Here is a 27,414-nt window from a genome sequence, read left to right as displayed (position 1 = left end):
TAGAATTTCAAAATCCTGTTTTGGCTCTCGAGCCAAAAATCTGCCCACCCCTGACCTAAAACAGTAATGGGTGCAATAAATCCAAGTAACATGTTGGATTAGTTTAACAAATTGTACGTTATTTATATTTGAGTAGCACAAGATTAATGAATCAATCAATGTACATGCAAAGACATAGATATTAAAACAAACAATTCTAAACAAATCAACCTGCAATGGAGCATGCTGGGAAATATGGTAATGGTGGGTGTGGATTTTAATACTTGAATCAACACAAGAAATGTTACACTGAAGATCAACACTAGGTAAGACTGGCCTATTTGCTATGTAGGAGTAATAATATGGTAAATGGGTGGCAAACCGGTGGCAGATTACTTGACAATTATGCCATTGTTGATTAATGCTTTTTTCATTAGCTATTTTTCTCTTGAATAATATGGCTATCCACTAGAAACTCATGACATGGACAATATGGACACAGATGTACATTTGAAGAAAAAAAGGAATATATTAATAAATTTTTTAAATATTATTGAAGTATAAATTACCACATTTTCCATAGATTACTTGTTAATTACAGAAACTTCAGGTAACTTTGGTAAATTACTGGTAGTTTTCCAACACTACATGGCACTTATTTCAAAGCACCTATTACTTTCAACCTTTGGGGGCATCGGTGAGGTTTCAAGGTGTCCCAGAAAAAGCTGGAGAGAAAGTAATAGGTGAAAACAGCAGCAAGATCAATATTTTTCACATGTAATGCATGAGCACAGTTTGACAGGGTTGAAATATAAAAAAACAGTGTCATAGTTTGGATTTAATATTACAGGAGGCCTAACAGTTAGGCCTACTCTTAATTTAGTGAGGCACCCTGAAAGTCTCAGGGTGGAAACAGAACACCTGCAATAACGCACCAATGTGTATTTTGCTTCTTGAATCAATCAAATATCAGCAATCTTGATGGTTATAAACTAACCTTCTAATTATAATTTCAGAGCTGGATACCCAAAATTATCAAGAAACGAGTGTGCACAACTTTCGTAGAGGATTCTTTCAGGTAAAGTCTAATCGCATTCCCAGTTTCCCACATTCTCTACATTTGTTTTATTAACATTTCAAATTTTTCACCTATTGCTCAAAATAATGCAAGCTCAGGAGGCCAATAACTGTGTAAAGCTTGAATATAGTAATGATGAATATATAATTCTTGTAATGTAAATTATCAAAGTAATAATGAATATTTTCCTATGCTGCTGCTGATTGTCCCATTTCCTCTCCCTTAGTAATGGCAGGCTGTGTCAGTGTGGGGGTACGCGGGACACCCATGAGTCAGTGGCTCTGGGGGACTATTTCAGCACAGCCATCGTCAGCCACTGGGACAGCTCCCAACATTCCTCCGAGTACCCCACCGATGCCTTCGGAGAGCTGGAGTTCGCCGGTGCCAGCAAGAGACACAGCAAAGTAGGTGTCTATCTTTCTGTTTGTCTGTATGCTTCTCCCTCTCTCTACAGTGTTTCCTCCTTTAAAAGTTGCGAGCTTACACAGCTGGACTTAGAGGTACCCAGCGTCACGGCTGCATTGCTCCAGCGTCACGGCTGCATTGCTCCAGACCACCGCAAGGGGGAGTGAAAACACTCATTATGTATTTGGGTCCCAAGGTTTTTAAATGACCAATCATTCCGAGTGGTTCTAATGACGAATTTGACGCGAGCCACCCATCTCTGGTGACTTTCAAAGATGGCTGACAAAACACTATGGTGGAAGCAAATTTAAGTAATTATAACGTCATAACGAGTTAAGCAACTGTACAATTGAGAGGAATATGTTAGTTAATGTAGAGACAAATGATTGTGCATATTTTTTTGTTATAAATTACATCTATGAAAATCGCTATTTAGGATGTTTTTTTTCAGTCATATCCAATACCAGGTGTATCAAACTCCATTCTTTGAATGATGCTGTGTCTGCAAGTATGTATTGCAATTATACACTTCAACAGTGTTTACCACTCCTGCTCCTGGGACATCCATGATTACACACTGTAACTGCAAAAGACTAGAAACCTTGGTTTAAGTAAAGGCTGATTTGTAGTTCATATATACAGTGGGGCAAAAAAATATTTAGTCAGCCACCAATTGTGCAAGTTCTCCCACTTAAAAAGATGAGAGGCCTGTAATATCATCATAGGTACACTTCAACTATGACAGACAAAATTAGAAAAAAAATCCAGAAAATCACATTGTAGGATTTGTAATGAATTTATTTGCAAATTATGGTGGAAAATAAGTATTTGGTCTCCTACAAATAAGCAAGATTTCTGGCTCTCACAGACCTGTAACTTCTTCTTTAAGGGGCTCATCTGTCCTCCACTTGTTACCTGTATTAATGGCACCTGTTTGAACTTGTTATCAGTATAAAATACACCTGTCCACAACTTCAAACAGTCACACTCCAAACTCCACTATGGCCAAGACCAAAGAGCTGTCAAAGGACACCAGAAACAAAATTGTATACCTGCACCAGACTGGGAAGACTGAATCTGCAATAGGTAAGCAGCTTGGTTTGAAGAAATCAACTGTGGGAGCAATTATTAGGAAATGGAAGACATACAATACCACTGATAATCTTCCTCGATCTGGGGCTCCACGCAAGATCTCACCCCGTGGGGTCAAAATTATCACAAGAACGGTGAGCAAATATCCCAGAACCACACGGGGGGACCTAGTGAATGACCTGCAGAGAGCTGGGACCGAAGTAACAAAGCCTACCATCAGTAACACACTACGCCGCCAGGGACTCAAATCCTGCAGTGCCAGACGTGTCCCCCTGCTTAAGCCAGTACATGTCCAGGCCCGTCTGAAGTTTCCTAGAGATCATTTGGATGATCCAGAAGAAGATTGGGAGAATGTCATATGGTCAGATGAAACCAAAATATAACTTTTTGGTAAAAACTCAACTCGTCGTGTTTGGAGGACAAAGAATGCTGAGTTGCATCCAAACCTACTTTGATGCATGGGGGTGGAAACATCATGCTTTGGGGCTGTTTTTCTTCAAAGGGACCAGGACGACTAATCCGTGTAAAGGAAAGAGTGAATGGGGCCATGTATCGTGAGATATTGAGTGAAAACCTCTTTCCATCAGCAAGGGCATTGAAGATTAAACGTGGCTGGGTCTTTCAGCATGACAATGATCCCAAACACACCACCCGGGCAATGAAGGAGTGGCTTCGTAAGTAGCATTTCAAGGTCCTGGAGTGGCCTACCCAGTCTCCAGATCTCAACCCCATAGAAAATCTTTGGAGGGAGTTGAAAGTCTGTGTTGCCCAGCAACAGCCCCACAACATCACTGTTCTAGAGGAGATCTGCATGGAGGAATGGGCCAAAATACCAGCAACAGTGTGTGAAAACCTTGTGAAGACTTACAGAAAATGTTTGACGTCTGTCATTGCCAACAAAGGGTATATAACAAAGTATTGAGATAAACTTTTCTTATTGACCAAATAGGCCTCTCTCATCTTTTAAAGTGGGAGAACTTGCACAATTGGTGGCTGACTAAATACTCTTTTGCCCCACTGTATAGAATAAAAACAGTCCATCCTACCAGCATGCCCACAAGATAGCCACTCAGGAGAAGAATGACACGAGGAATGAGATGAGTTTTTTGCACTGAGACCGGCATAATAAAGTAATGAAACAAGGAGGGAGCAGGTTTTGAACCCTCAACATTTTGGCCCGAAGTCCAGCACGCTATCGACTGTGCCCAAATGTATTAATTGGGGTTGGGGCCGATTGTGGCCAAAAACACTCAATTATAGTCTTCAACTTGTGGAAAGGGGTAAAAGTATTATTATTAGTTTTTTACAAGCGTAGTAGCAGGATGAGCTATTAGCTGAACAATAGTCTATTCAACGTTTACTAAAGAATTGTCTCATAGCCGAGCTCGGTGTGAAGCCCCCTGCCCAACTAATCATTTGTATCTATCGTTCCACATTTACAGTGGTTGCCGAAAGTATTCACCCCCCCTTGGCATTTTTCCTATTTTGTTACTTTACAACCTGGAATTAAAATATATTTTTTGGGGCGTTTGTATAATTTTATTTACCCAACATGCCTACCACTTTGAAGATGCAAAATATTTTTTTTGTGAAACAAGCAAGAAATAAGACAAACTGAAAACTATTCACCCCCCAGTTAATAATTTGTAGAGCCACCTTTTGCAGGAATTATAGCTGCAAGTCTCTTCGGGTATGTCTCTATAAGCTTGGCACATCTAGCCACTGGGATGTTTGCCCATTTTTCAAGGCAAAACTGCTCCAGCTCCTTCAAGTTGGATGGGTTCCACTGGTGTACAGCAAAACAGTCATACCACAGATTCTCAATTGGATTGAGGTCTGGTCTTTGACTAGGCCATTCCAAGACATTTAAATCTTTCCCAATAAACATCTCAAGTGTTGTTTTAGCAGTATGCTTAGGATCATTATCCTGCTTGAAGGTGAACCCCGGTCCCAGTCTCAAATCACTGGAAGACAGAAACAGGTTTCTCTCAAGAATTTCCCTGTATTTAGCACCATCCATCATTCCTTCAATTCTGACCAGTTTCCCAGTCCCTGCCAATGACAAACATCCCTACAGAATGATGCTGCCACCACCATGCTTCATTGTGGATGGTTATCTCAGGGTGATGAGAGGTGTTGGGTTTGTGCCAGACATAGCTTTTATCTTGATTGCCAAAAAGCTCAATTTATTCTCATCTGACCAGAATACCTTCTTCCATATGTTTGGGGAGTCTCCCACATGCCGTTTGGCTAACACTTTAAGCAATGGCTTATTCCTGGCCATTCTTCTGTAAAGCCCAGCTCTGTGGAGTGTACGGCTTAAAGTGGTTCTATGGACAAATGCTCCAATCTCCGCTGTGAAGCTTTGCAGCTCCTTCAGGGTTATCTTTGGTCTCTTTGTTGCCTCTCTGATTAATGCCCTCCTTGCCTGGTCCGTGAGTTTTGGTGGGCAGCTCTCTCTTGGCAGGTTTGTTGTGGTGACATTCTTTCCATTTTTTTTACAATTTATTTAATGGTGCTCCGTGGAATGATCAAAGTTTCAGATTTTTTTAATAACCCAACCCTGATCTGTACTTCTTTACAACTTTATCTCTGACCTGTTTGGAGCGCTCCTTGGTCTTCATGGTGCCCTTGCTGAGTGGTGTTGCAGACTCTGGGGCATTTCATAACAGGTGTGTATATATACTGAGATCATGTGACACTTAGATTGCACACAGGTGGAATTTATTGTACTAATTATGACTTCTGAAGGTAATTGGTTGCACCAGATCTTATTTAGGGGTTTCATAGCAAAGGGGGTGAATACATATGCACGCACCACTTTTTCGTTTGAATTTTTTAATCATTTTTTGAAATAAGTAATTATTTTCATTTCACTTCACCTATTTGGACTATTTTGTGTATGTCTATTACATGAAAAAAAACAAATAATTACAGGGTGTAATGCAACAAAATAGGAAAAACGCCAAGGGGGATGAATACTTTTGCAAGGCAATATACCTACACGTATCTACCTACACACAGTTAGTGTTCTGAAATAAATAAATATTTATTTATTTATTGGTCATGGCTCCTGAGTGGTGCAGCAGTCTAAGGCACTGCATCTCGGTGCAAGAGGCTTTACTACAGTCCCTTGTTCGAATTCAGGCTGTATCACATCTGACCATGATTGGGAGTGCCATAGGGCGGCGCACAATTGGCCCAGCGTCATCCGGGTTTGGCCGGAGTAGGCCGTCTTTGTAAATAAGATTTTTGTTCTTACCTGACTTGCCTAGTTAAATAAAGTTTCAATTTAAAAAACAACTGGCGGCAACCAATACAGAGGCTGGTGCTGAGAATATAGCTAACTTGTCATGCAAGTGTTGCACACCAACAGATGGAGAGAACCTACACCAGTCAAGCAATTCATTTCAACAATAATATTAATTTTAATTTGACTTTACAAACAACAAGAGGGCTTAATTGGAGTCTATTTCTTCAGAGCCTAGACCTATATAAAATTACTTAACTGGATGAGGTAGGCTATTAGGCTTAACAGCCTAATTTAATTGTATTGTTTTTATTTTAGCTTTATTTTACTAGGCAAGTCAGTTAAGAACAAATTCTTATTTTCAATGACGGCCTAGGAACAGTGGGTTAACTGCCTGTTCAGGGGCAGGGCAGAACGACAGATTTGTACCTTTTGTCAGCAACCTTTCGGTTACTAGTCCAACGCTCTAACCACTAGGCTACCCGGCTGCCCTAATAGAAGTAGGATTTATTTTATTAGCCCTACTTACAATTGCAACTGGTCAGAAATGTAGCATACTACATAAAACAATAGTTTAGAGAGAAAAAGTCTGCACGTTCTAACTAAAACAATGAAACTCATTTTGAAAAGCGCACATTTGTAAATCCCAAACTCTAAAAGTAATTGGAAAGTTAGATACAAATTATGTGTGACACAATAAAGAATGTAAACAAGATGTTATGTTTTTATTTACAGTAGTATGGACAACTGGAGGCATTTTGAAAACAGGTTTTCAAACTTGTTTTTCACAACTGTAGCAGGTGTAGCACATCATGCAAATGTTTCCTATTAGCAGGACAATATACTTTTTATAACCCGGCCACTGTTGTGAAAATCCCTCAACTTGCAATGTATTCGATGCTTAAGCACTCTAAAGTGTTACATTTCTAACTCAAAACAGCAGTACAGTAATTCTTCATCAACATCTTTATGCTTTCGTTAATAAAATGAGAAAAATGCATTCAAATGGGGATGTTAATATAAACTACATTTTAGTCACACTTCCACCCAGCTCCACGACCACAGTTAAAACCTGGCTGAGATGAATGTATTTGTTGCATTGTTCTGTCGTCAATTTCTCTTGCCAAAACACCTTGATGGCCTTGACTAGTTTATCTTTGCTTGTCGGCTTGGCAGAGTTACGGAGGAATGTTTTCAGTTGATGCCAAACAAGTTCGATCATGTTTAAATCAGGAGACCAACATGTATAGATTAATTATTATTTTTTACATTTTACCCCTTTTTCTCCCCAATTTCGTGGTATCCAATTGTTTTTAGTAGCTACTATCTTGTCTCATCGCTACAACTCCCGTACCGGCTCGGGAGAGACGAAGGTTGAAAGTCATGCGTCCTCCGATACACAACCCAACCAAGCCGCACTGCTTCTTAACACAGCGCGCATCCAACCCGGAAGCCAGCCGCACCAATGTGTCGGAGGAAACACCGTGCACCTGGCAACCTTGGTTAGCGTGCACTGTGCCCGGCCCGCCACAGGACTCGCTTGTGCTCGATGAGACAAGGATATCCCTACCGGCCATGCCCTCCCTAACCCGGACGACGCTGGGCCAATTGTGCGTCGCCCCACGGACTAAAGGTATTTTGGTTTCAGAGTATTTTATATAAAAAATAAGGTATATAGCCAATCAATTTGTAGGCATACTGTGTAATAACATCGATAATTGTGTACTTTAAGCCTCTCTAGGGTATGTGGGACGCTAGCGTCCCATCTGGCCAACAGCCAGTGAGATTGCAGAGTGCCAAATTCAAATACAGAAATACTCATTATAAAAATTCAGAAAACAAAACATATTTTACATAGGTTTAAAGATTAACTTCTTGTGAATCCAACCACGGTGTCAGATTTAAAAAATGCTTTACGGCGAAAGCATACCTTACGGTTATTTGATAACAGCCCAGCAGACAAATCATTACAAACAGTAACCAGCCAAGTAGAAGAGTTACACAAGTCAGAAATAGAGATAAAGATTAATCCCTTACCTTTTGATGATCTTCATATGGTTGCACTCAGAAGACATTAATTTCCTCAATAAATGTTCCTTTTGTTCTATGAAGTCTCTTTATATCCAAAAACCTCTGTTTTGTTTGCACGTTTTCTTCAGTAATCCACATGCTCAAACACAGTCAAAACATGCAGACAAAAAAATCCAAATTGTATCCGTAAAGTTCATAGAAACATGTCAAACGATGTTTATATTCAATCCTCAGGTTGTTTATAGCCTAAATTATCTATAATATTTCAACCGGACAATAACGTCGTCAAATAAAAGGTAAACAAGAAAGGCACTCTCTCGGTCGCACTACAAAGGCACTCTCTCTGTGACACGACAAGGGTCCACTCATTCAGACTGGTCTTACTCCCTCATTTATCAGAATACAAGCCTGAAACCATTTCTAATGACTGTTGACATCTAGTGGAAGGCATAGGAACTGCAATTTGAGTCCTAAGTCAATGGATACTGTAATGGCATTGAATTGAAAACTACCAAAAAAACCTGCCAAATCAGTTCTGTTATACTCACAGACACTATTTTAACAGTTTTGGAAACGTTAGTTTTGGAATCTACCAGTTTTGGAATCTACCAGTTATATGCATATCATATCTTCTGGGCCCGAGTAGCAGGCCGTTTAATTTGGGCATGCTTTTCATCCAAAATTCCGAATGCTGCCCCCTACCCTAGAGAAGTTAATACGTGAATGTGTTTTTGGAGAGCTTACAACCATGCTGACAACCATCCGTGGAGGTCAGTGGACAAAGGGCTGGAAAAAACGCATGGTTGCCAAGAAAGCGGTTGAGGTTAGGGTCCTTTTTTCAGAATTTCCGCCTGACTGATGTGCCCAAAGTAAACTGCCTGTTACTCAGGCCCAGAAGCCAGGATATGCATATAATTGGTACCATTGGATAGAAAGCAAAGTTAAAATAATATATGAGACTATAACACAACTTATATGGTAGGAGAATATCCAAAGAAAAACCAACCAGAAATTGTTTTTTTGGCGATCCCGTGCTCTTACAATGGAAGGCTATGGGTCCTATGCAATTCCAGCTCCCAGATTGCAATTCCTATGGCTTCCACTAGATGTCGACAGTCTTTGTTCAAGGTTCAGTCTTTGTTCAGGCTTGTTTCTTCCAAAATGAAGAACAATTTTGAGTTTTGGTGCTGGGAGTCACAGCTGGAAATCAGTCTGTGGGTGCGCGATTAAGACGACGCACACTTTCTAATCTTACTTTTCTTTTGAACATACTTCTTTCCGTATGAAATATTATAGTTTAACCTCTTGATGCTATGGGGGCGCTATTTCATTTTTGGATGAAAAACGTTCCCGTTTTAAACAAGATATTTTGTCACAAAAAGATGCTTGACTATGCATATAATTGATAGCTTTCGAAAGAAAACACTCTGACGTGTCCAGAACTACCAAGATATTTTCTGTGCGTGCCCTAGAACGTGAGCTTCAGGCAAAACCAAGATGAGACGGCATCCAGGAAATGAGCAGGATTTTTGAGGCTCTGTTTTCCATTGTCTCCTTATATGGCTGTGAATGCGAGAGGAGTAAGTCTGCCCTTTCTGTCGTTTCCCCAAGGTGTCTGCAGCATTGTGACGTATTTGTAGGCATATCATTGGAAGCTTGACCATAAGAGACCACATTCACCAGGTGTCCGCCCGGTGTCCTGCGCCGAAATTGGTGCGCAAAAGTCAGCTGCAAGTATTTTTCCATGGAATTTAGAGAAGAATGCAAGCTTCCACGAACGATATATCAATGAAGAGATATGTGAAAAAACACCTTGAGGATTGATTCCAAACAACGTTTGCCATGTTTCGGTCGATATTATGGAGTTAATTCGGAAAAAGTTTGACGTTGTAGGTGACTGAATTTTCGGTTCGTTTCGGTAGCCAAATGCGATGTACAAAACGGAACGATTTCTCCTACACACAGACGCTTTCAGGAAAAACTGCGCATTTGGTATGTAACTGAGAGTCTCCTCATTGAAAACATCTGAAGCTCTTCAAAGGTAAATTATTTTATTTATTTGGTTATCTGGTTTTTGTGAAAATGTTGCTTGCTAAATGCTACTCAAAATGCTAAGCTAGCTTAGCATACTCTTACACAAATTAGTCAATTTCTATGGTTCAAAAGCATATTTTGAAAATCTGAGATGACAGTGTTGTTAAGAAAAGGCTCAGCTTGAGAGCAGGCGCATTATTTTCATTTTATTTGCGATTTTCAGAAATCGTTAACGTTGCGTTATGCTAATGAGCCTGAGGCTTTAGTCACGATCCCGGATCCGGGATGGGGAGTTTCAAGAGGTTATTAATCACATTTTAGGGTGCCTGAGGATTAATGAGAAACGTAGTTTGGCTTGTTTTAACAATGTTTAGTGGTAGCTTTATGGATTCCTTTGTCTGCATGTAGAACTCAAATCAATGGTGCCAACTAAACTGACGTTTTGGGAAATAAAGAAGCATTTTATCTCACAAAACGACCATGCATGTTGTAGCTGGTTCCCTTTGGATTGCAAATCAGAGGAAGATTTTCAAAAAGTAAGTGATTATTTAATCGCTATTTGTGATTTTTATGAAGCCTGTGCTGGTTGAAAAATATGTTGATCTGGGACGCTGTCCTCAAACAATCGCATGGTATGCTTTCGCTGTAAAGCCTTTTGTAAATCGATTAACAAGAATTTAAGCTTTTAACTTCTGGATGCACCCATCCCTTTAGCGGGATCCTTTTCATCAACATCCGCTCAATTGCAGAGCGCCAAATTCAAATTAAATTTCTAAAACTATTAATTTATAATAATGTTCATGAAATCACACGTGCAATATAGCAAAACACAGCTTAGCTTGTTGATAATCCACCTGGCGTGTCAGATTTCAATAAAGCTTTTCGGCGAAAGCATAACAAGCGTTTATGTAAGAACATCTCTTTGTCGACAAAATATTACAAACAGCTAGCTGCCAAGTAGATTGGTCATGAAAGTAAGAAAAGCAATAAATTAAATCGCTTACCTTTTGATGATCTTCGGATGTTTGCACTCACGAGACTCCCAGTTACACAATAAATGTTCCTTTTGTTCCATAAAGATTATTTTTATATCCAAAATACCTCCATTTGTTTGGCGTTTTATGTTCAGTATTCCACAGGCTCGAGCGGTCACGACATCGCAGACTAAAATTCCAAATAGTATCCGTAAAGTGCGTCGAAAGTTGTTACATGCTTTTTATAATCAATCCTTAGGTTGTTTTTACAGTATTTAATCGATAATATGTCAACCGGAAGGTAGCTTATTCCATAGGCGAAAGAGAGAAAATGGCTGTTGCGCATGAAAAACTCTGCTGGCACACAGCCATCCACTGACGCAATGGGTTCTTTCTCGCTCATTTTTCAAAATAAAAGCCTGAAACTATGTCTAAAGACTTCACAGCTTGAGGAAGCCATAGGAACATTAATCTGGTTGATATCCCCTTCAATGGAGGCAAGGCATCCATTGGAACAGAGCGCTTTCAGCACCTCCTTGTTGGATTTTCCTCAGGTTTTTGCCTGCAATAGCAGTTCTGTTATACTCACAAGCAATATTTTGACAGTTTTGGCAACTTTAGAGTGTTTTCTATCCTAAGCTGACAATTATATGCATATTCTATTTTCTGGGCCTGAGAAATAGGCAGTTTCAAATGGGTATGTTTTTTGTTGTTGCCAAAAACTAAAATACTGCCCCCTACACTCAAGAAGTTAACCGATAAAAGACAATTGTATGTACCTAGATGTTTAATATCCATAATCTTTAAGATTATTTATTTGAATTACACGCCCTCCAATTTCACCAGAAATTGTCAACAGGTGTCCTGCTGACGGGACACCTAGCCCCAAGATTAAGCTAGATTCTTAAAATGTGTACGCCTCATTTGTGTGTTGGAGTCACTTTTCATTCTCAATTGATCTACCGTTGCTATCACAGGCCACTGTCATCTATGGGGGCTCAGGGCGGTACCATTCTGCTCATCTGATGAAGGTGCTCATGGGCGAGGAACGAGATGGACTCACATTCCATGTCATGCACACTTGTGAGCTCTGGAGCTCCACCTCCGTCAGGCAGAGTCAATATACGTTGCGAGTTCGTCAGGTCATCGGTTCACCCTGACATTTCCATTCCTCTTCTGACAACAGAACTTGACCAACTGATCACCAGGCACAGCATGGGCTGCCCAGACCGTTATGCTGTTCTTGTTATGCTGTTCTTGTTATGCTGTTCTTGTTATGCTGTTCTTGTTATGCTGTTCTGCTATTCCAGGGATGTGTAACTGAAGAATATAGATTAAAAATACTCTTTCAAAATGCTGATGTTTATTTAGATATGGATCCATAAGAAATTAATTTGTCAAATATTCCATGATATTCTTAAAATATGTGTTGACTGAATATAAGCTAGTGATGCCTGCTAAAAAATAATTCTAAATAACAAACTGGCTTTATTTACAAATTAGTGAGAATGTCTCACCCCATGTTCAAGAATTGCCTTTTTCTCACTCATTCTAGGTTAAATAAAAACAAAATCTTCAAAATATCGTTACTTTTTAAACAAAGCAACAAACAAATGTATTATTAATTCCTTTAGAATTATAAAAGTCTCTTATCTAATGGAAATGCCGCTTAGATATTAGTTTAGAGTCCTCCAATCCTCTAAATGTAATTATCGGCGGAGAGTTACATAATTGAAAACAAAAATGTTTTAGGCCTACCATAGGCAAAATGAGTCTCACTAGTGTTGAGTAATGTTCTGTTAAAAATGGTGTAGGTCTTATTTATTTCAAGAGCAAATTGAAGTTAGAAGCAAAAGCCTGCAACTGTTTCATGCTGCTCTGAGGCAAGCATGGGGACTGGTCTTGATAAATCAATTAGTTTTTTTACTTTCACTTAATCTCTGTTTGGGTATTGGTTAGACAATAATTTGAAAATTTGGGTGCAGAAATGTTATGCTCTTAGTGCAAACTTTATTTTACTAGGCAAGTCAATTCTTATTTACAAGGACAGTCTACTCCTTCCTCCCTTTCGGGGAATTGAACCCCGGTCATGCATGTGCCCTGCGGGGATTCTTTAGCTAAATAGCCCAGTACTGTACTGCCGCCATATTTTCCGTTCCATCCTAATGGAAACCCAGAGGGCTTTTAGTTTTTCTTGGAATAGAAAAAATATAATATTAATCAAATGAATTTAGCAAGTACCAGTTAAAAGTTTGGACCCACCTACTAATTCCAGGATATTTCTTTATTTTTTACTATTTTCTACATTACATTTACATTACATTTAAGTCATTTAGCAGACGCTCTTATCCAGAGCGACTTACAAGAATAATAGTGAAGACATCACAACTATGAAATAATACATAAGGAATCAGTTAAAAACAAATTCTTATTTACAAGGACAGCTTACTCCTTCCTCCCCATTGGGGATTTGAATCCCGGTCTTCCGCGTGCCCCGCATTCTGTAGTACAGACATGGCCTGCTCTCCCTTATGTAAGGAATTAGGCACGTTCCCATGTTTACTACAGTATGTATTGTAGACTGCACAGACGCATAATAAACACATTTTGTTAATAATATAATGATAAAAATACTCTTTCAAATTGTAGATGTTGATTTAGTTATGGATCCATAACGAATTACTATGGAATAAATATCACTGATTTACAGAAATATTGGAACAAAGTTGTCAAATGAAGGCAAACAATTTAGAATGCTCCAATCCTGTAGCCTTCTCCTGACTGTCACATTGTACAGCGCCATATTTTCCATTCCGTGAGGGTTTCGTTTTTTGTTTTTATATATAGATATAATATATATAATATATATAGATATAATATAGTAAAGACAGTAGATCTAGCTAGTCTGTCATAATATAATAGAGACAGATCTAGCTGAAATGTCATAATATAAATGAGACCGTAGATCTAGCAGGTCTATAATAAGCAGGTCTATATCCTGCCACAAGTGGTGTCCATCTGCGCAAATGTATTTCTGCAGGCATGGATGTGCTATGGCACCTGGAATCAGCAGCATAAATTGTGTCGAGGACTGGGGGTCTTCCAAATATTGAATGTGTTATTTTGTACATTTACATTTTTTTCTTCATGTTTTTTCTCTATTGTTTTTTTTTGGGGGGGGGGGGGTGTTAGAATACCATTTTGGTATTTTGTATATAGTTGTTCCATTCAAAATGTATAGCTTCACCAATTTGGCCACTTGGGTACATTTGGGCTACTTGTGTGGGACACCTGGGTCACTTCATGTCATGTTGCACACTCATTTTGGAAGTTATCATTCATTTTGGAAGTTATCAAGTACTGTTGCCCTCTGTTTTTCACTGAAATTGTCCCCATCATCCTATATGAATGTTTGTTTTATCTTGTTCATTTTAAAGATGATGATATAAAAATAAAACATGTATGTTTTTTTTCATTGTATTATCTAAACCAGATATATTGTGTTATATTCTCCTACATTCAATTCACATTTACACAAACGTCAGAGTGTTTTCTTTCAAATGGTACCAAGAATATGCATATCCTTGTTTCTGTGCCTGAGCTACAAGCTGTTAGATTTGGGTATGTCCTCAGGTGGAAATTGAAAAAAGTAGCGGGTAGCTCTAAGAGGATTTATTAACAGAAAAAATGGCTGACAAATAGATAACATGCCACAGAATGCTGCAGCAGCCCCAGGGTGTGCCGCAGTATGACACAACTTTTAAAGGAGGAACCACTATAGATCTATTTTGCTTTCTCTCACTATGTATGTGCTTGTCTGACTGTTTCTCTCTCTGCTGCTACCATCTTTCATACTACTTTCTTGTTCCTGTCAACATTCATTTTGTTCTTGAATTGATTAATCATCATTACTATGGCTGTCTGGTAGTAATGATAGAGCAGAGACTCAGATATTTTACATTAGTGCAGATGAAGGGGACGAGACGAAGAGAGTATACTATACTATATACTTTACAATATTATTGTATAGACTGTCTACTATTGGCATGTACTATTCTTTCTCTCTCTCCTAGTTCCTGCGTCTCTCGTGGGACACCCCTCCTTCCATCGTCTACACCCTGATGACGGCCCACTGGGGGCTACCTCCGCCCAACCTGGTGGTGTCAGTGGTGAGCGGGGAGGGTAGAGCAAAGGTCAAGACGTGGGTACGGGAGGTCCTGAGGCAGGGATTGGTCAAAGCCTCCCAGAGCACAGGTACTGATGGAACCGCCTCCTCTCCTTACTCAATGGCACTCTCTGAACACGCATGTGCATAAAGATGGCAGAATACAGATATGACGTCATAGTGCTAAAACAATCTACAGAGTTTTTAAACTATGGCGCACAACATTGTTCAATTGGGATCATGTATACTGTGCTAAATACAGATATAAAAAGAGGGTAACGGTGAGAAAGCTACAATACAGAAAACCTATTAAGTCCATGGAGGCCGCCACCTTTGTGCACATCCGCTTTTGTAAATCATAATGAGTAGGTGAGATTTTTGATATACTGTGGTCAGTAGCGGCCATTTAAGATGACGGAGGTCAGTTATAATTTTTTTTTATGAGCATACCTTATATTATTTTTATTATTTCTATTACATCATGTCATTCATATTCCATTCAGTCATGTCAATGTAACATTACATTTACATTTACATTTAAGTCATTTAGCAGACGCTCTTATCCAGAGCGACTTACAAATTGGTGAATTCACCTTCTGACATCCAGTGGAACAGCCACTTTACAATAGTGCATCTAAATCATTAAGGGGGGTGAGAAGGATTACTTATCCTATCCTAGGTATTCCTTGAAGAGGTGGGGTTTCAGGTGTCTCCGGAAGCTGGTGATTGACTCCGCTGTCCTGGCGTCGTGAGGGAGTTTGTTCCACCATTGGGGGGCCAGAGCAGCGAACAGTTTTGACTGGGCTGAGCGGGAACTGTACTTCCTCAGTGGTAGGGAGGCGAGCAGGCCAGAGGTGGATGAACGCAGTGCCCTTGCTTGGGTGTAGGGCCTGATCAGAGCCTGGAGGTACTGCGGTGCCGTTCCCCTCACAGCTCCGTAGGCAAGCACCATGGTCTTGTAGCGGATGCGAGCTTCAACTGGAAGCCAGTGGAGAGAGCGGAGGAGCGGGGTGACGTGAGAGAACTTGGGAAGGTTGAACACCAGACGGGCTGCAGCGTTCTGGATGAGTTGTAGGGGTTTAATGGCACAGGCAGGGAGCCCAGCCAACAGCGAGTTGCAGTAATCCAGACGGGAGATGACAAGTGCCTGGATTAGGACCTGCGCCGCTTCCTGTGTGAGGCAGGGTCGTACTCTGCGGATGTTGTAGAGCATGAACCTACAGGAACGGGCCACCGCCATGATGTTGGTTGAGAACGACAGGGTGTTGTCCAGGATCACGCCAAGGTTCTTAGCGCTCTGGGAGGAGGACACAATGGAGTTGTCAACCGTGATGGCAAAATCATGGAACGGGCAGTCCTTCCCCGGGAGGAAGAGCAGCTCCGTCTTGCCGAGGTTCAGCTTGAGGTGGTGATCCGTCATCCACACTGATATGTCTGCCAGACATGCAGAGATGCGATTCGCCACCTGGTCATCAGAAGGGGGAAAGGAGAAGATTAATTGTGTGTCGTCTGCATAGCAATGATAGGAGAGACCATGTGAGGTTATGACAGAGCCAAGTGACTTGGTGTATCGAGAATAGGAGAGGGCCTAGAACAGAGCCCTGGGGGACACCAGTGGTGAGAGCGCGTGGCGAGGAGACAGATTCTCGCCACGCCACCTGGTAGGAGCGACCTGTCAGGTAGGACGCAATCCAAGCGTGGGCCGCGCCGGAGATGCCCAACTCGGAGAGGGTGGAGAGGAGGATCTGATGGTTCACAGTATCGAAGGCAGCCGATAGGTCTAGAAGGATGAGAGCAGAGGAGAGAGAGTTAGCTTTAGCAGTGCGGAGCGCCTCCGTGATACAGAGAAGAGCAGTCTCAGTTGAATGACTAGTCTTGAAACCTGACTGATTTGGATCAAGAAGGTCATTCTGAGAGAGATAGCGGGAGAGCTGGCCAAGGACGGCACGTTCAAGAGTTTTGGAGAGAAAAGAAAGAAGGGATACTGGTCTGTAGTTGTTGACATCGGAGGGATCGAGTGTAGGTTTTTTCAGAAGGGGTGCAACTCTCGCTCTCTTGAAGACGGAAGGGACGTAGCCAGCGGTCAGGGATGAGTTGATGAGCGAGGTGAGGTAAGGGAGAAGGTCTCCGGAAATGGTCTGTAGAAGAGAGGAGGGGATAGGGTCAAGCGGGCAGGTTGTTGGGCGGCCGGCCGTCACAAGAAGCGAGATTTCATCTGGAGAGAGAGGGGGAGAAAGAGGTCAGAGCACAGGGTAGGGCAGTGTGAGCAGAACCAGCGGTGTCGTTTGACTTAGCAAACGAGGATCGGATGTCGTCGACCTTCTTTTCAAAATGGTTGACGAAGTCATCTGCAGAGAGGGAGGAGGGGGGGAGGATTCAGGAGGGAGGAGAAGGTGGCAAAGAGCTTCCTAGGGTTAGAGGCAGATGCTTGGAATTTAGAGTGGTAGAAAGTGGCTTTAGCAGCAGAGACAGAGGAGGAAAATGTAGAGAGGAGGGAGTGAAAGGATGCCAGGTCCGCAGGGAGGCGAGTTTTCCTCCATTTCCGCTCGGCTGCCCGGAGCTCTGTTCTGTGAGCTCGCAATGAGTCATCGAGCCACGGAGCGGGAGGGGAGGACCGAGCCGGCCTGGAGGATAGGGGACATAGAGAGTCAAAGGATGCAGAAAGGGAAGAGAGGAGGGTTGAGGAGGCAGAATCAGGAGATAGGTTGGAGAAGGTTTGACCAGAGGGAAGAGATGATAGGATGGAAGAGGAGAGAGTAGCGGGGGAGAGAGAGCGAAGGTTGGGACGGCGCGATACCATCCGAGTAGGGGCAGTGTGGGAAGTGTTGGATGAGAGCGAGAGGGAAAAGGATACAAGGTAGTGGTCGGAGACTTGGAGGGGAGTTGCAATGAGGTTAGTGGAAGAACAGCATCTAGTAAAGATGAGGTCGGCGTATTGCCTGCCTTGTGAGTAGGGGGAAGGTGAGAGGGTGAGGTCAAAAGAGGAGAGGAGTGGAAAGAAGGAGGCAGAGAGGAATGAGTCAAAGGTAGACGTGGGGAGGTTAAAGTCACCCAGGACTGTGAGAGGTGAGCCGTCCTCAGGAAAGGAGCTTATCAAGGCATCAAGCTCATTGATGAACTCTCCGAGGGAACCTGGAGGGCGATACATGATAAGGATGTTAAGCTTGAAAGGGCTGGTAACTGTGACAGCATGGAATTCAAATGAGGCGATAGACAGATGGGTAAGGGGAGAGAGAGAGAATGACCACTTGGGAGAGATGAGGATCCCGGTGCCACCACCCCGCTGACCAGAAGCTCTCGGGGTGTGCGAGAACACGTGGGCGGACGAAGAGAGAGCAGTAGGAGTAGCAGTGTTATCTGTGGTGATCCATGTTTCCGTCAGTGCCAAGAAGTCGAGGGACTGGAGGGAGGCATAGGCTGAGATGAACTCTGCCTTGTTGGCCGCAGATCGGCAGTTCCAGAGGCTACCGGAGACCTGGAACTCCACGTGGGTCGTGCGCGCTGGGACCACCAGATTAGGGTGGCCGCGGCCACGCGGTGTGGAGCGTTTGTATGGTCTGTGCAGAGAGGAGAGAACAGGGATAGATAGACACATAGTTGACAGGCTACAGAAGAGGCTACGCTAATGCAAAGGAGATTGGAATGACAAGTGGACTACACGTCTCGAATGTTCAGAAAGTTAAGCTTACGTAGCAAGAATCTTATTGACTAAAATGATTGAAATGCTACAGTACTGCTGGAGTAGGCTAGCTGGCAGTGGCTGCGTTGTTGACTTTGTAGGCTAGCTGGTAGTGGCTGCGATGTTGACACTACACTAATCAAGTCGTTCCGTCGAGTGTAATAGTTTCTACAGTGCTGCTATTCGGGGGCTAGCTGGCTAGCTAGCAGGTTGATTGCGTTACGTTACCTTAAAAGAACGACAATAGCTGGCTAGCTAACCTAGAAAATCGCTCTAGGCTACACAATTGTCTTAGATACAAAGACGGCTATGTAGCTAGCTAGCTACGATCAAACAAATCAAACCGTTGTACTGTAATAGTTTCTACAGTGCTGCTATTCGGGGCTAGCTGGCTAGCTACGTTAAAAGAACGACAATAGCTGGCCAGCTAACCTAGAAAATCGCTCTAGACTACACAATTGTCTTAGATACAAAGACGGCTATGTAGCTGGCTAGCTAAGATCAAACAAATCAAACCGTTGTACTGTAATGAAGTGAAATGAAAATGTGATACTACCTGTGGAGCGACGTGGAATGTTGACCGGGTAGTTGAAGTTCAATTCGGTAGAGGTTGGCTAGCTGTTGGCTAGCTAGCTAGCAGCATCTCCTACGTTAAGGACGACAAATAGCTGGCTAGCTAACCTCGGTAAATTAAGATAATCACTCTAAGTCTACACACTCTAAACTACACAATTATCTTGGATACGAAGACAGCGAAGACAACTATGTAGCTAGCTGACACTACGCTAATCGAGTCGTTCAGTTGAGTGTAATAGTTTCTACAGTGCTGGTGGACAGTGGATGTTAGCTAGCTGCTTAGCTAGCTGCTGGGCAGATACGTTAGGACGACGAAATACGATAATTATGCAATTATCTTTGATACAAAGACGGCTATGTAGCTAGCTAAGAAGAAATTGCTAAGATTAGACAAATCAAACCGTTGTACTATAATGAAATGTAATGAAAAGTTATACTACCTGCGGACCGAAGTGTAGATGCGACCGCTCGCTCCAACCATGAGGACCGTTATTGACACGTTTAAGCTACGACATGATACTCAAATCTTCCCTAACCCATCATGAGGTTGCTACAACCTAGCCTGTAACTGAAAGTTTACAGTGTAGGTGCACAGATCGAGAGAACATTTTTAGTCATCAAAATAACAGACATTGAAACATTCAATACCGCCTTCTACACTCTTGCCTGCATATAGTTGATCTAGGGGGTTAAACAACAGTTGCAAACGAGAGTTTCTGTTGGACAAATTCAGGTATGTTTATACCCGTTTCGATCCGTTTGCTTCCGTTTATTCCCATTTTTCAACAGAATCGGCAGAATGAATACAGCCTTGATCACACACAAACACAGTTCACTTTCATAGCAGCAAAATACAAACAGCATGATTATTTTTATCGTTGTATAATTCCTTCTCACATCTACACGATCTCCTCCACTCACCTTTTCCCTTCACTTGTGGACATAAGTGCACAACACATTAGCTGTCTCTGACCAGGCGAAAAAACCTTCCCAAGCCTAACCTTCATATCATAACCGCTAACCTCTACACATAGCCTACATTGTTGTCACCATATTAGTTAACGTCATAGCCGCTACAATCATGCAGTACAGTCAGCAAGCAGTTTGGTAGTTACACCGGAGGGCCCTGGTGGCATTAAATTAATGAAACCAGAAGCTTACCTTGACTTGGAAGAGTTCCAGTGTTGGATAGCCTTAGCTAGCTAACATAGCACCCCTCTCTTTTTAGGTAGGTAAAAACTAGCTAGCTAGATGGGGTGGCAAGGTTGCCTAGAGTGTTGGGCCAGTAACCAAAAGGTTGCTGGATTGAATCCCCGAGCTGACAAGGTAAAAATATGTCGTTCTGCCCCTGAATAAGAGAGTTAACCCACTGTTCCCCGGTAGGCTGTCATTGTAAGTAAGAATTTGTTTTTAACTGACTTTCCTAGTTAAATTAAGCCGTTGAAGAAAATGCAATGAAATATAGCTCTTTCTTGTCATTAATTTTTCAAGAAAATGATTTGTTCAAAACTGTTCAAGTGTTGTCTTTCTCTCTCTTTGAGTCAACTACTCACCACATTTTATACATTGCAGCACTAGCTAGCTGTAGTTTATGCTTTCAGTACAAGATTCATTCTCTGATCCTTTGATTGGGTGGACAACATGTCAGTTCATGCTGCAAGAGCTCTGATAGGTTGGAGGATGTCCTCCGGATGTTGTCATAATTACTGTGTAAGTCTATGGAAGGGGGTGAGAACCATGAGCCTGCTAGATCGGCAGACGGCAGGGTAGCCTAGTGGTTAGAGCGTTGGACTAGTAACTGGAAGGTTGCGAGTTCAAACCCCTGAGCTGACAAGGTACAAATCTGTCGTTCTGCCCCTGAACAGGCAGTTAACCCACTGTTCCCAGCCATTGAAAATAAGAATGTGTTCTTAACTGACTTGCCTGGTTAAACAAAGGTAAAATAAAAAAGATCAATGTACCCAGGACGGAAACTAGCTGTCCTTCAGGGAGATCATGGTGCTTCCCTACAGAGTGCTGTTGAGGCTGCTTTAGACCTTCATTGCAAAAAGTGTGTTTTAATAAATTATCTGGTGACGTGAATATATTTAGTATAGGTTTATCTAAAAAGGATAACTTTTTTAACGTCTATTTTTATTTTTATAAAATCTAGTGGATTTTATAAAAATAAAATAGACATTAAAAAAGTTATCCTTTAATACTGTAATATATTGTGACCATCCAGGACAATACAATGGGATTTTAGGCAAATACTGGTAATAGCCACAGTTTTTTCTGTAAGTGCGTACTTATAGTAACAGGGAAAACACTAAGAACTGAAGACAATTCTCACACTACTGTATGACCTCTGCCTTGCACAACCGATATACAACTCTCTCGCCGTGCAATACCACAGTGAGTGTGAGCATATTTATTGTTTTGTCTTGAAATCTTAGGCCTCAGAGGGACTTCTGGAGAACGACAAGTAGCTGGTGCGGGCCCGTGGACTTGTCACTTCAGGAGAGAGGAAATGGTCATTGTACTCCAAATTAGTCCCATACCCCGAGGGGTGATTGGTATTCGTGGAAATCCACTACTGTTCTCAGCTGTCCCTCCCTCTACACTCTGACCCAGTGGTTACCAAAGTTGTACAAGCTGTGACCCACCTTTCTGATCCTTTTCCCCCTTTTCCCGTGACTCTTTGAATATACTAGGATGACTGAATATTTGGATATCCTTGTTCTCAAACCTGTCATTATCATAAGAAGGAGAGGGGTCTTTCAAGACATATAATCGCATGAATTGTCTCCCCCCAAGGGGTTCATATCTCTAGGTATTCTGCTCCATCTAGCTTATTAGTAAGTGGGTTTATTATTATTTTTAAATTCACATTTTCCTGAAACTCCTATGTTATGCAATATGTAATGTTCCTTTAATATATATATATATTTATATTTTTACATTTAACCTTTATTTAACTAGGCAAGTCAGTTAAGAACAAATTCTTATTTACAATGATGGCCTGCACCGCCAAACCCGGACGACGCTGGGGATTTGTGCGCCGCTCTATGGGACTCTCAATCACGGGCCAGTTGTGACACAGCCTGGATTCAAACCAGGGTGTCTGTAGTGACACCTCAACCTCTGAGATGCAGTGCCTTGGACTGCTGTGCCACTCAGGAGCCCTTTATATGAGACGCTCTGGATTTTAGCACTTCATTGAGAAGCTCTTCTCCCACTACTACCACTCCCCCTCTCCAGCTTCACATACGATACCCACCATTATCTCGGTTAAAGGCTACTGCTGATGCAAGCACAAATAACTTTGAACTTAAGAGTGGGAGGAAAGAGAGAGTAATTGGCTCAGTAAGGAGAAGTACGAGGAGAGGACAGATGTATTTAGACAATCAATAATCCTGAATTTAAATATTAAAAATTATGACTAAAAAAACAGTGATAATGAGTGAGTGAGTTGCCATGACTTTTGTTTTTTGTAACATTTGGTCTCTAAAAGTGGCCTCACAGTTCTACAAAATTGTTAAAGGAATTATATTCCTATTTGTTCATCAACCAATTCAATTGAAACACTGTGCATTTCTAAGAATTTGTAAGATACTTATTTGCATAAAATGGCCAGAGACCAGTCTCAAAATCAATCAATAGCGTTTATTCTCGAGAGTACTGATCATAATACAATGTACATTGGTTTATATCACATTTCGACATAGCGTTTTGAATGCTGCTACTCCTTCTCTCCGATATAATGGCGAAATAGCCAAGCCTTCCCACATTGTCTGCCACCTGTTAAACAATCTACTACAAGCCCAAAGTCTCTCCCCACCCTGGGTAGAGACAGGATGTCCTGTAAGGAACACAGCATTCCAGCCAGTCTGACGATAGCTCCATTCGTTTCTAACAAGGAACAGACAGTCCTTCTAATTCTGGACGAAAACTACACACATTACATTCAGTATTATGATTATAATAAGATTCATACATCCATACAGTAACATGGAAGTATTCTGTTGTGTCATAGTTCTGATTTAAATGCATACATAATTTAGTCATTATTCATAAAAATCCCTTAACAAAAATCTACAACATTAGGCCTACTCAGTTGTTTTCCTAGAAAGCAACTGACAATGACAGAATCGTCTGCTAACTTTATTAGCTATTTCTCTTGAATCATATTTGCTCCAAGTAACCATAATTACTTGTCAATGTAATACCATCTTACCGCTTTGAACTGGAAATATACTTGATCATGTAATAACACCCCATGATATTCTCCCCTCTCTTTCTTTCTCTCTCTCACACACACTTACTACAGGAGCGTGGATACTGACTGGAGGCCTGCGTGAGGGTGTAGGGAGGTGTGTAGGGGAAGCGGTAAGGGACCATGCCACCGCTGCCTCATCTGTCTCCCTGAACAAGGTGGTGGCTCTGGGCATCGCTCCCTGGGGCCTGGTCCACAACCGCCAGCAGCTGGTCAATCCACAGGTAATGCACGCTACCGTGCCGAACCAAACTGCTAACTCAGATATTTCCTTTTCACATTCTTTTTCAACATAGTTTAAGAAACTATGGTGGAAATGATGGTGGATATCTTCTTGGCTCGGCTCAGTTTAATTTTTTTATTTCATCTTTATTTAACCAGGTAGGCCAGTTGAGAACAAGTTCTAATTTACAACTGCAAACTGGCCAAGATAATGCAAAGCAGTGCGACACAAACAACAACACAGAGTTACACAAGGAATAAACAAACGTACAGTCAATAACACAATAGGAAAAAAGTCTACAGTGTGTGCAAATGGCATGAGGAGGTAAGGCAATAAATAGACCATAGTATATAGGCCAAGTAATTATACAATTCAGCAAATTAAGACTGGAGTGATAGATGTGCAGATGATGATGTGCAAGTAGAAATAATGGTGGGCAAAAGAGCAAAAAAGTCAATAAGAACAATATGGGGATGAGATAGGTAGATTGGATGGACTATTTACAGATGGGCTGTGTACAGCTGCAGCGATCGGTTAGCTGCTCAGATAGCTGATGTTTAAAGTTAGTGAGGGAGATAAAAGTCTCCAACTTCAGCAATTTTTGCAATTCGTTCCAGTCACAGTAGTATGAAAAGCCCTCATGTTCTGACCATGTCTTGTTTCCTCCTCTTTCAGGGTAGCTTCCCTGCTAGGTACTACTTTCAGAACACGTCCCGTGACTCATGTTGCCTGGACAACAACTACCAGGCCTTTCTTCTGGTGGATGATGGGAGTGTAGGCCGCAGAGGGGGCGAGGCAGGCTTCAGGGCCCGGCTGGAGGACTATATTTCCCATCAGCGCACAGGCATCTGGGGTGAGAGACGTTGGATTCAAATACGTCAATTTAGTCTATGTAATTCAGGCTAAACAAAAGCATGTGCCTCAGGTAAACCATGTGAGAAATAAGGGCACTACTTCCGTTGGAGGGCATCTTTATTTGAATCCATACTAGTATATGGTTTTAGCTTGTTGTTGCCACCTGACTGCGTGGCTTCATCCTATCCAAAATTCATCCTTTCATACTCCTTTCTTGAAGTAATCACTCATCAGCATGACTGGACAATCATGTTAGATCAGTGATCACCTCATTGAAAGGGCTTCCTTTTGTCTCTGTTGCCCTGCTCTCGTGGATCTGGTTGAACTGGATAGGTTAAAGCCAGGCTGTCAGGTGGCAACACCAAGCTATTACCATATTACTTATACTAGTATTGATTTGAATTCTAGAGGATGATTAATCTTGCGTTACCACAGGTGTTCTATATACTTCTGGCCCTTCTTTGGACACTGTGTTAACTAACCTCCAGACGAGCTTCAATGCCATACAACTCTCCTTCCGTGGCCTCCAACTGCTCTTAAATGCAAGTAAAACCAAATGCATGCTCTTCAACCGATCGCTGCCCGCCCGCCCGCCCAGCATCACTACTCTGGACGGTTCTGACTTAGAATATGTGGACAACTACAAATACCTAGGTGTCTGGTTAGACTGTAAACTCTCCTTCCAGACTAACATTAAGCATCTCCAATCCAAAATTAAATCTAGTATCGGCTTCCTATTTCGCAACAAAGCATCCTTCACTCATGCTGCCAAACATACCCTCGTAAAACTGACTATCCTACCGATCCTTTACTTCGGCGATGTAATTTACAAAATAGCCTCCAACACTTTACTCAGCAAATTGGATGCAGTCTAACATAGTGCCATCCATTTTGTCACCAAAGCCCCATATACTACCACCACTGCGACCTGTATGCTCTCGTTGGCTGGCTCTCGGTGGCTGGCCCTCGCTTCATATTTGTCGCCAAACCCACTGGCTCCAGGTCATCTGTAAGTCTTTGCTAGGTAAAGCCCTACCTTATCTCAGCTCTCTGGTCACCATTGCAGCACCCACCCGTAGCACGCGCTCCAGCAGGTATATTTTACTGGTCACCCCCAAAGCCAATTCGACTTTTGGCCGCCTTTCCTTCCAGTTCTCTGCTGCCAATGCCTGGAACGAATTGCAAAAATCACTGAAGCTGGAGACTCATATCTCCCTCACTAACTTCTGCACATCTTCTGCACATCTATCACTCCAGTGTTTAATTGCTAAATTGTAATTATTTTGCCACTATGGCCTATTTATTGCCTTACCTCCCTTATCTTACCTCATTTGCACACACTGTATATAGACTTGTTCTATTGTGTTATTGACTGTATGTTTGTTCATTCCATGTGTAACTCTGTGTTGTTGTTTGTGTCGCACTGCTTTGCATTATCTTGTCCAGGTCGCAGTTGTAAATGAGAACTTGTTCTCAACTGGCCTACCTGGTTAAATAAAGGTGAATTAAAATAAATAAATAAAAAGGTCCCCCCCCAAAAAATGTATTGAAAAATATATATATATAGTAACTTCAAAAAATAAAATAATCAATGGCATTATAACCATTCAATGCTGTTATTATAGTCTATGACCTCTGACATCACCTAGTTGTGTACTGAAATGCCTAGAGTAGCTATTGCATTTTCAGGTTGACATCGTGAGAGTGCACACTATGCCATCCTGTGGTGATAGTACAGCACTGCATGCATGATAATACGATTTTACAACTATGGCATCTGTTGGACCTCAGCCATGGCATAGTCTAGTTCTTCTGCCAAGTGTAGGAGAGCATGCCGGGCTAGCCATTACATGTCACATCATGTCTTTTCAATGAGCTTATCAAAATTTAAATACAAGCACACAGAGTTGAAAAGGTAATCTTAGACGATTAATTCTTTGAGTGCAGTGACACACATTATCAAAATGCATTGCGCTAAAAACTTTGCTATTCTTATCAGTTATGTTTCTCTTATCTGTGTAGGAACCCTGTAATACACCAGTGCTTTCTTAGTTTACCTGCCACAAATAGTCATGTATAGCTAACAGAAACTTTTGAGAAATTTCAAGCTGTTACTCAGTTGTTTTTGTTGGAAGTTGTAATAATTTCTGAACATCTGTTTGTCAGGCAGTGGAAGCATTGACATCCCCGTCCTGTGCATGCTGATATCAGGAGAGACAACCATGCTGGAGGTACAATCACATGACTTAATTTCGTATAGTCTGAGTAGTTTTATTTACAAACCCTTTTTGATGATCAATCTATTAGTTGCTCATTGCTATCGGTGTATATTGCAAGGCTTGTATATCACCCTCCCTTCTTCCTCTCCCACTTCCCTCCTCTGTCCTCCCTCCCCTCTTCCCTCTCTCTCTCCTTCCCAGCGGTTGGATCTCTCTCTGAGGAACTCCATGCCCTGGCTGGTGCTGGCGGGGTCGGGTGGTGTGGCCGATCTCGTCAGTGACGTCCTGGAGAGCCTATCGTCTGCGCCCCCTGTCCTGTCCTCCACCGAGGGGGAGGGGGAGGCGGGACCTAGTGTGGACCTTAAAGACAGAGTGGCCGAGAGGGTTAGGAAGCACTTTCCGTCCGAAACAGAGATAGACAAACTGGTAGAACGGGTAAGAGCAGGGGAGAATGTGGGGCAGTCTTTTGCTGCACAGGGTAATTTTCTCAGCTAAGCATTGTCTTTCACGGCTTCCTCTCTTCATCTCCTTTCCCTCATTACCACAAAGAGGTGAAAGGATTGGATAGGTTTTCAACATAATTATTTCAATTGACATTG

At 41.9% G+C, this 27,414-nt stretch overlaps 1 protein-coding gene across 3 annotated transcripts in view; it reads left to right on the top strand.

The window, feature by feature from the left end:
- The window catches only part of LOC135504738 (transient receptor potential cation channel subfamily M member 4-like), a 108,806-nt gene that overhangs the window by 2,551 nt on the left and 78,841 nt on the right, over positions 1 to 27,414 (top strand). For 2 of the 3 annotated variants that reach the window (XM_064923560.1, XM_064923559.1), the window contains exons 2-8: positions 996 to 1,057; positions 1,284 to 1,461; positions 14,917 to 15,097; positions 23,573 to 23,742; positions 24,417 to 24,594; positions 26,763 to 26,827; positions 27,017 to 27,250. In XM_064923560.1, coding sequence (XP_064779632.1) covers positions 996 to 1,057; positions 1,284 to 1,461; positions 14,917 to 15,097; positions 23,573 to 23,742; positions 24,417 to 24,594; positions 26,763 to 26,827; positions 27,017 to 27,250 — 1,068 coding nt within the window. Of the gene's footprint in view, positions 1 to 995; positions 1,058 to 1,283; positions 1,462 to 5,140; positions 5,227 to 14,916; positions 15,098 to 23,572; positions 23,743 to 24,416; positions 24,595 to 26,762; positions 26,828 to 27,016; positions 27,251 to 27,414 lie in introns of those variants that run through there. The other variant, XM_064923561.1, reaches the window with a different exon arrangement.

The sequence above is a fragment of the Oncorhynchus masou genome, chromosome 18, assembly GCF_036934945.1.
Source record: "Oncorhynchus masou masou isolate Uvic2021 chromosome 18, UVic_Omas_1.1, whole genome shotgun sequence".
NCBI lineage: Eukaryota > Metazoa > Chordata > Actinopteri > Salmoniformes > Salmonidae > Oncorhynchus > Oncorhynchus masou.
This window is presented reverse-complemented; position numbering and strand designations above follow the sequence as displayed.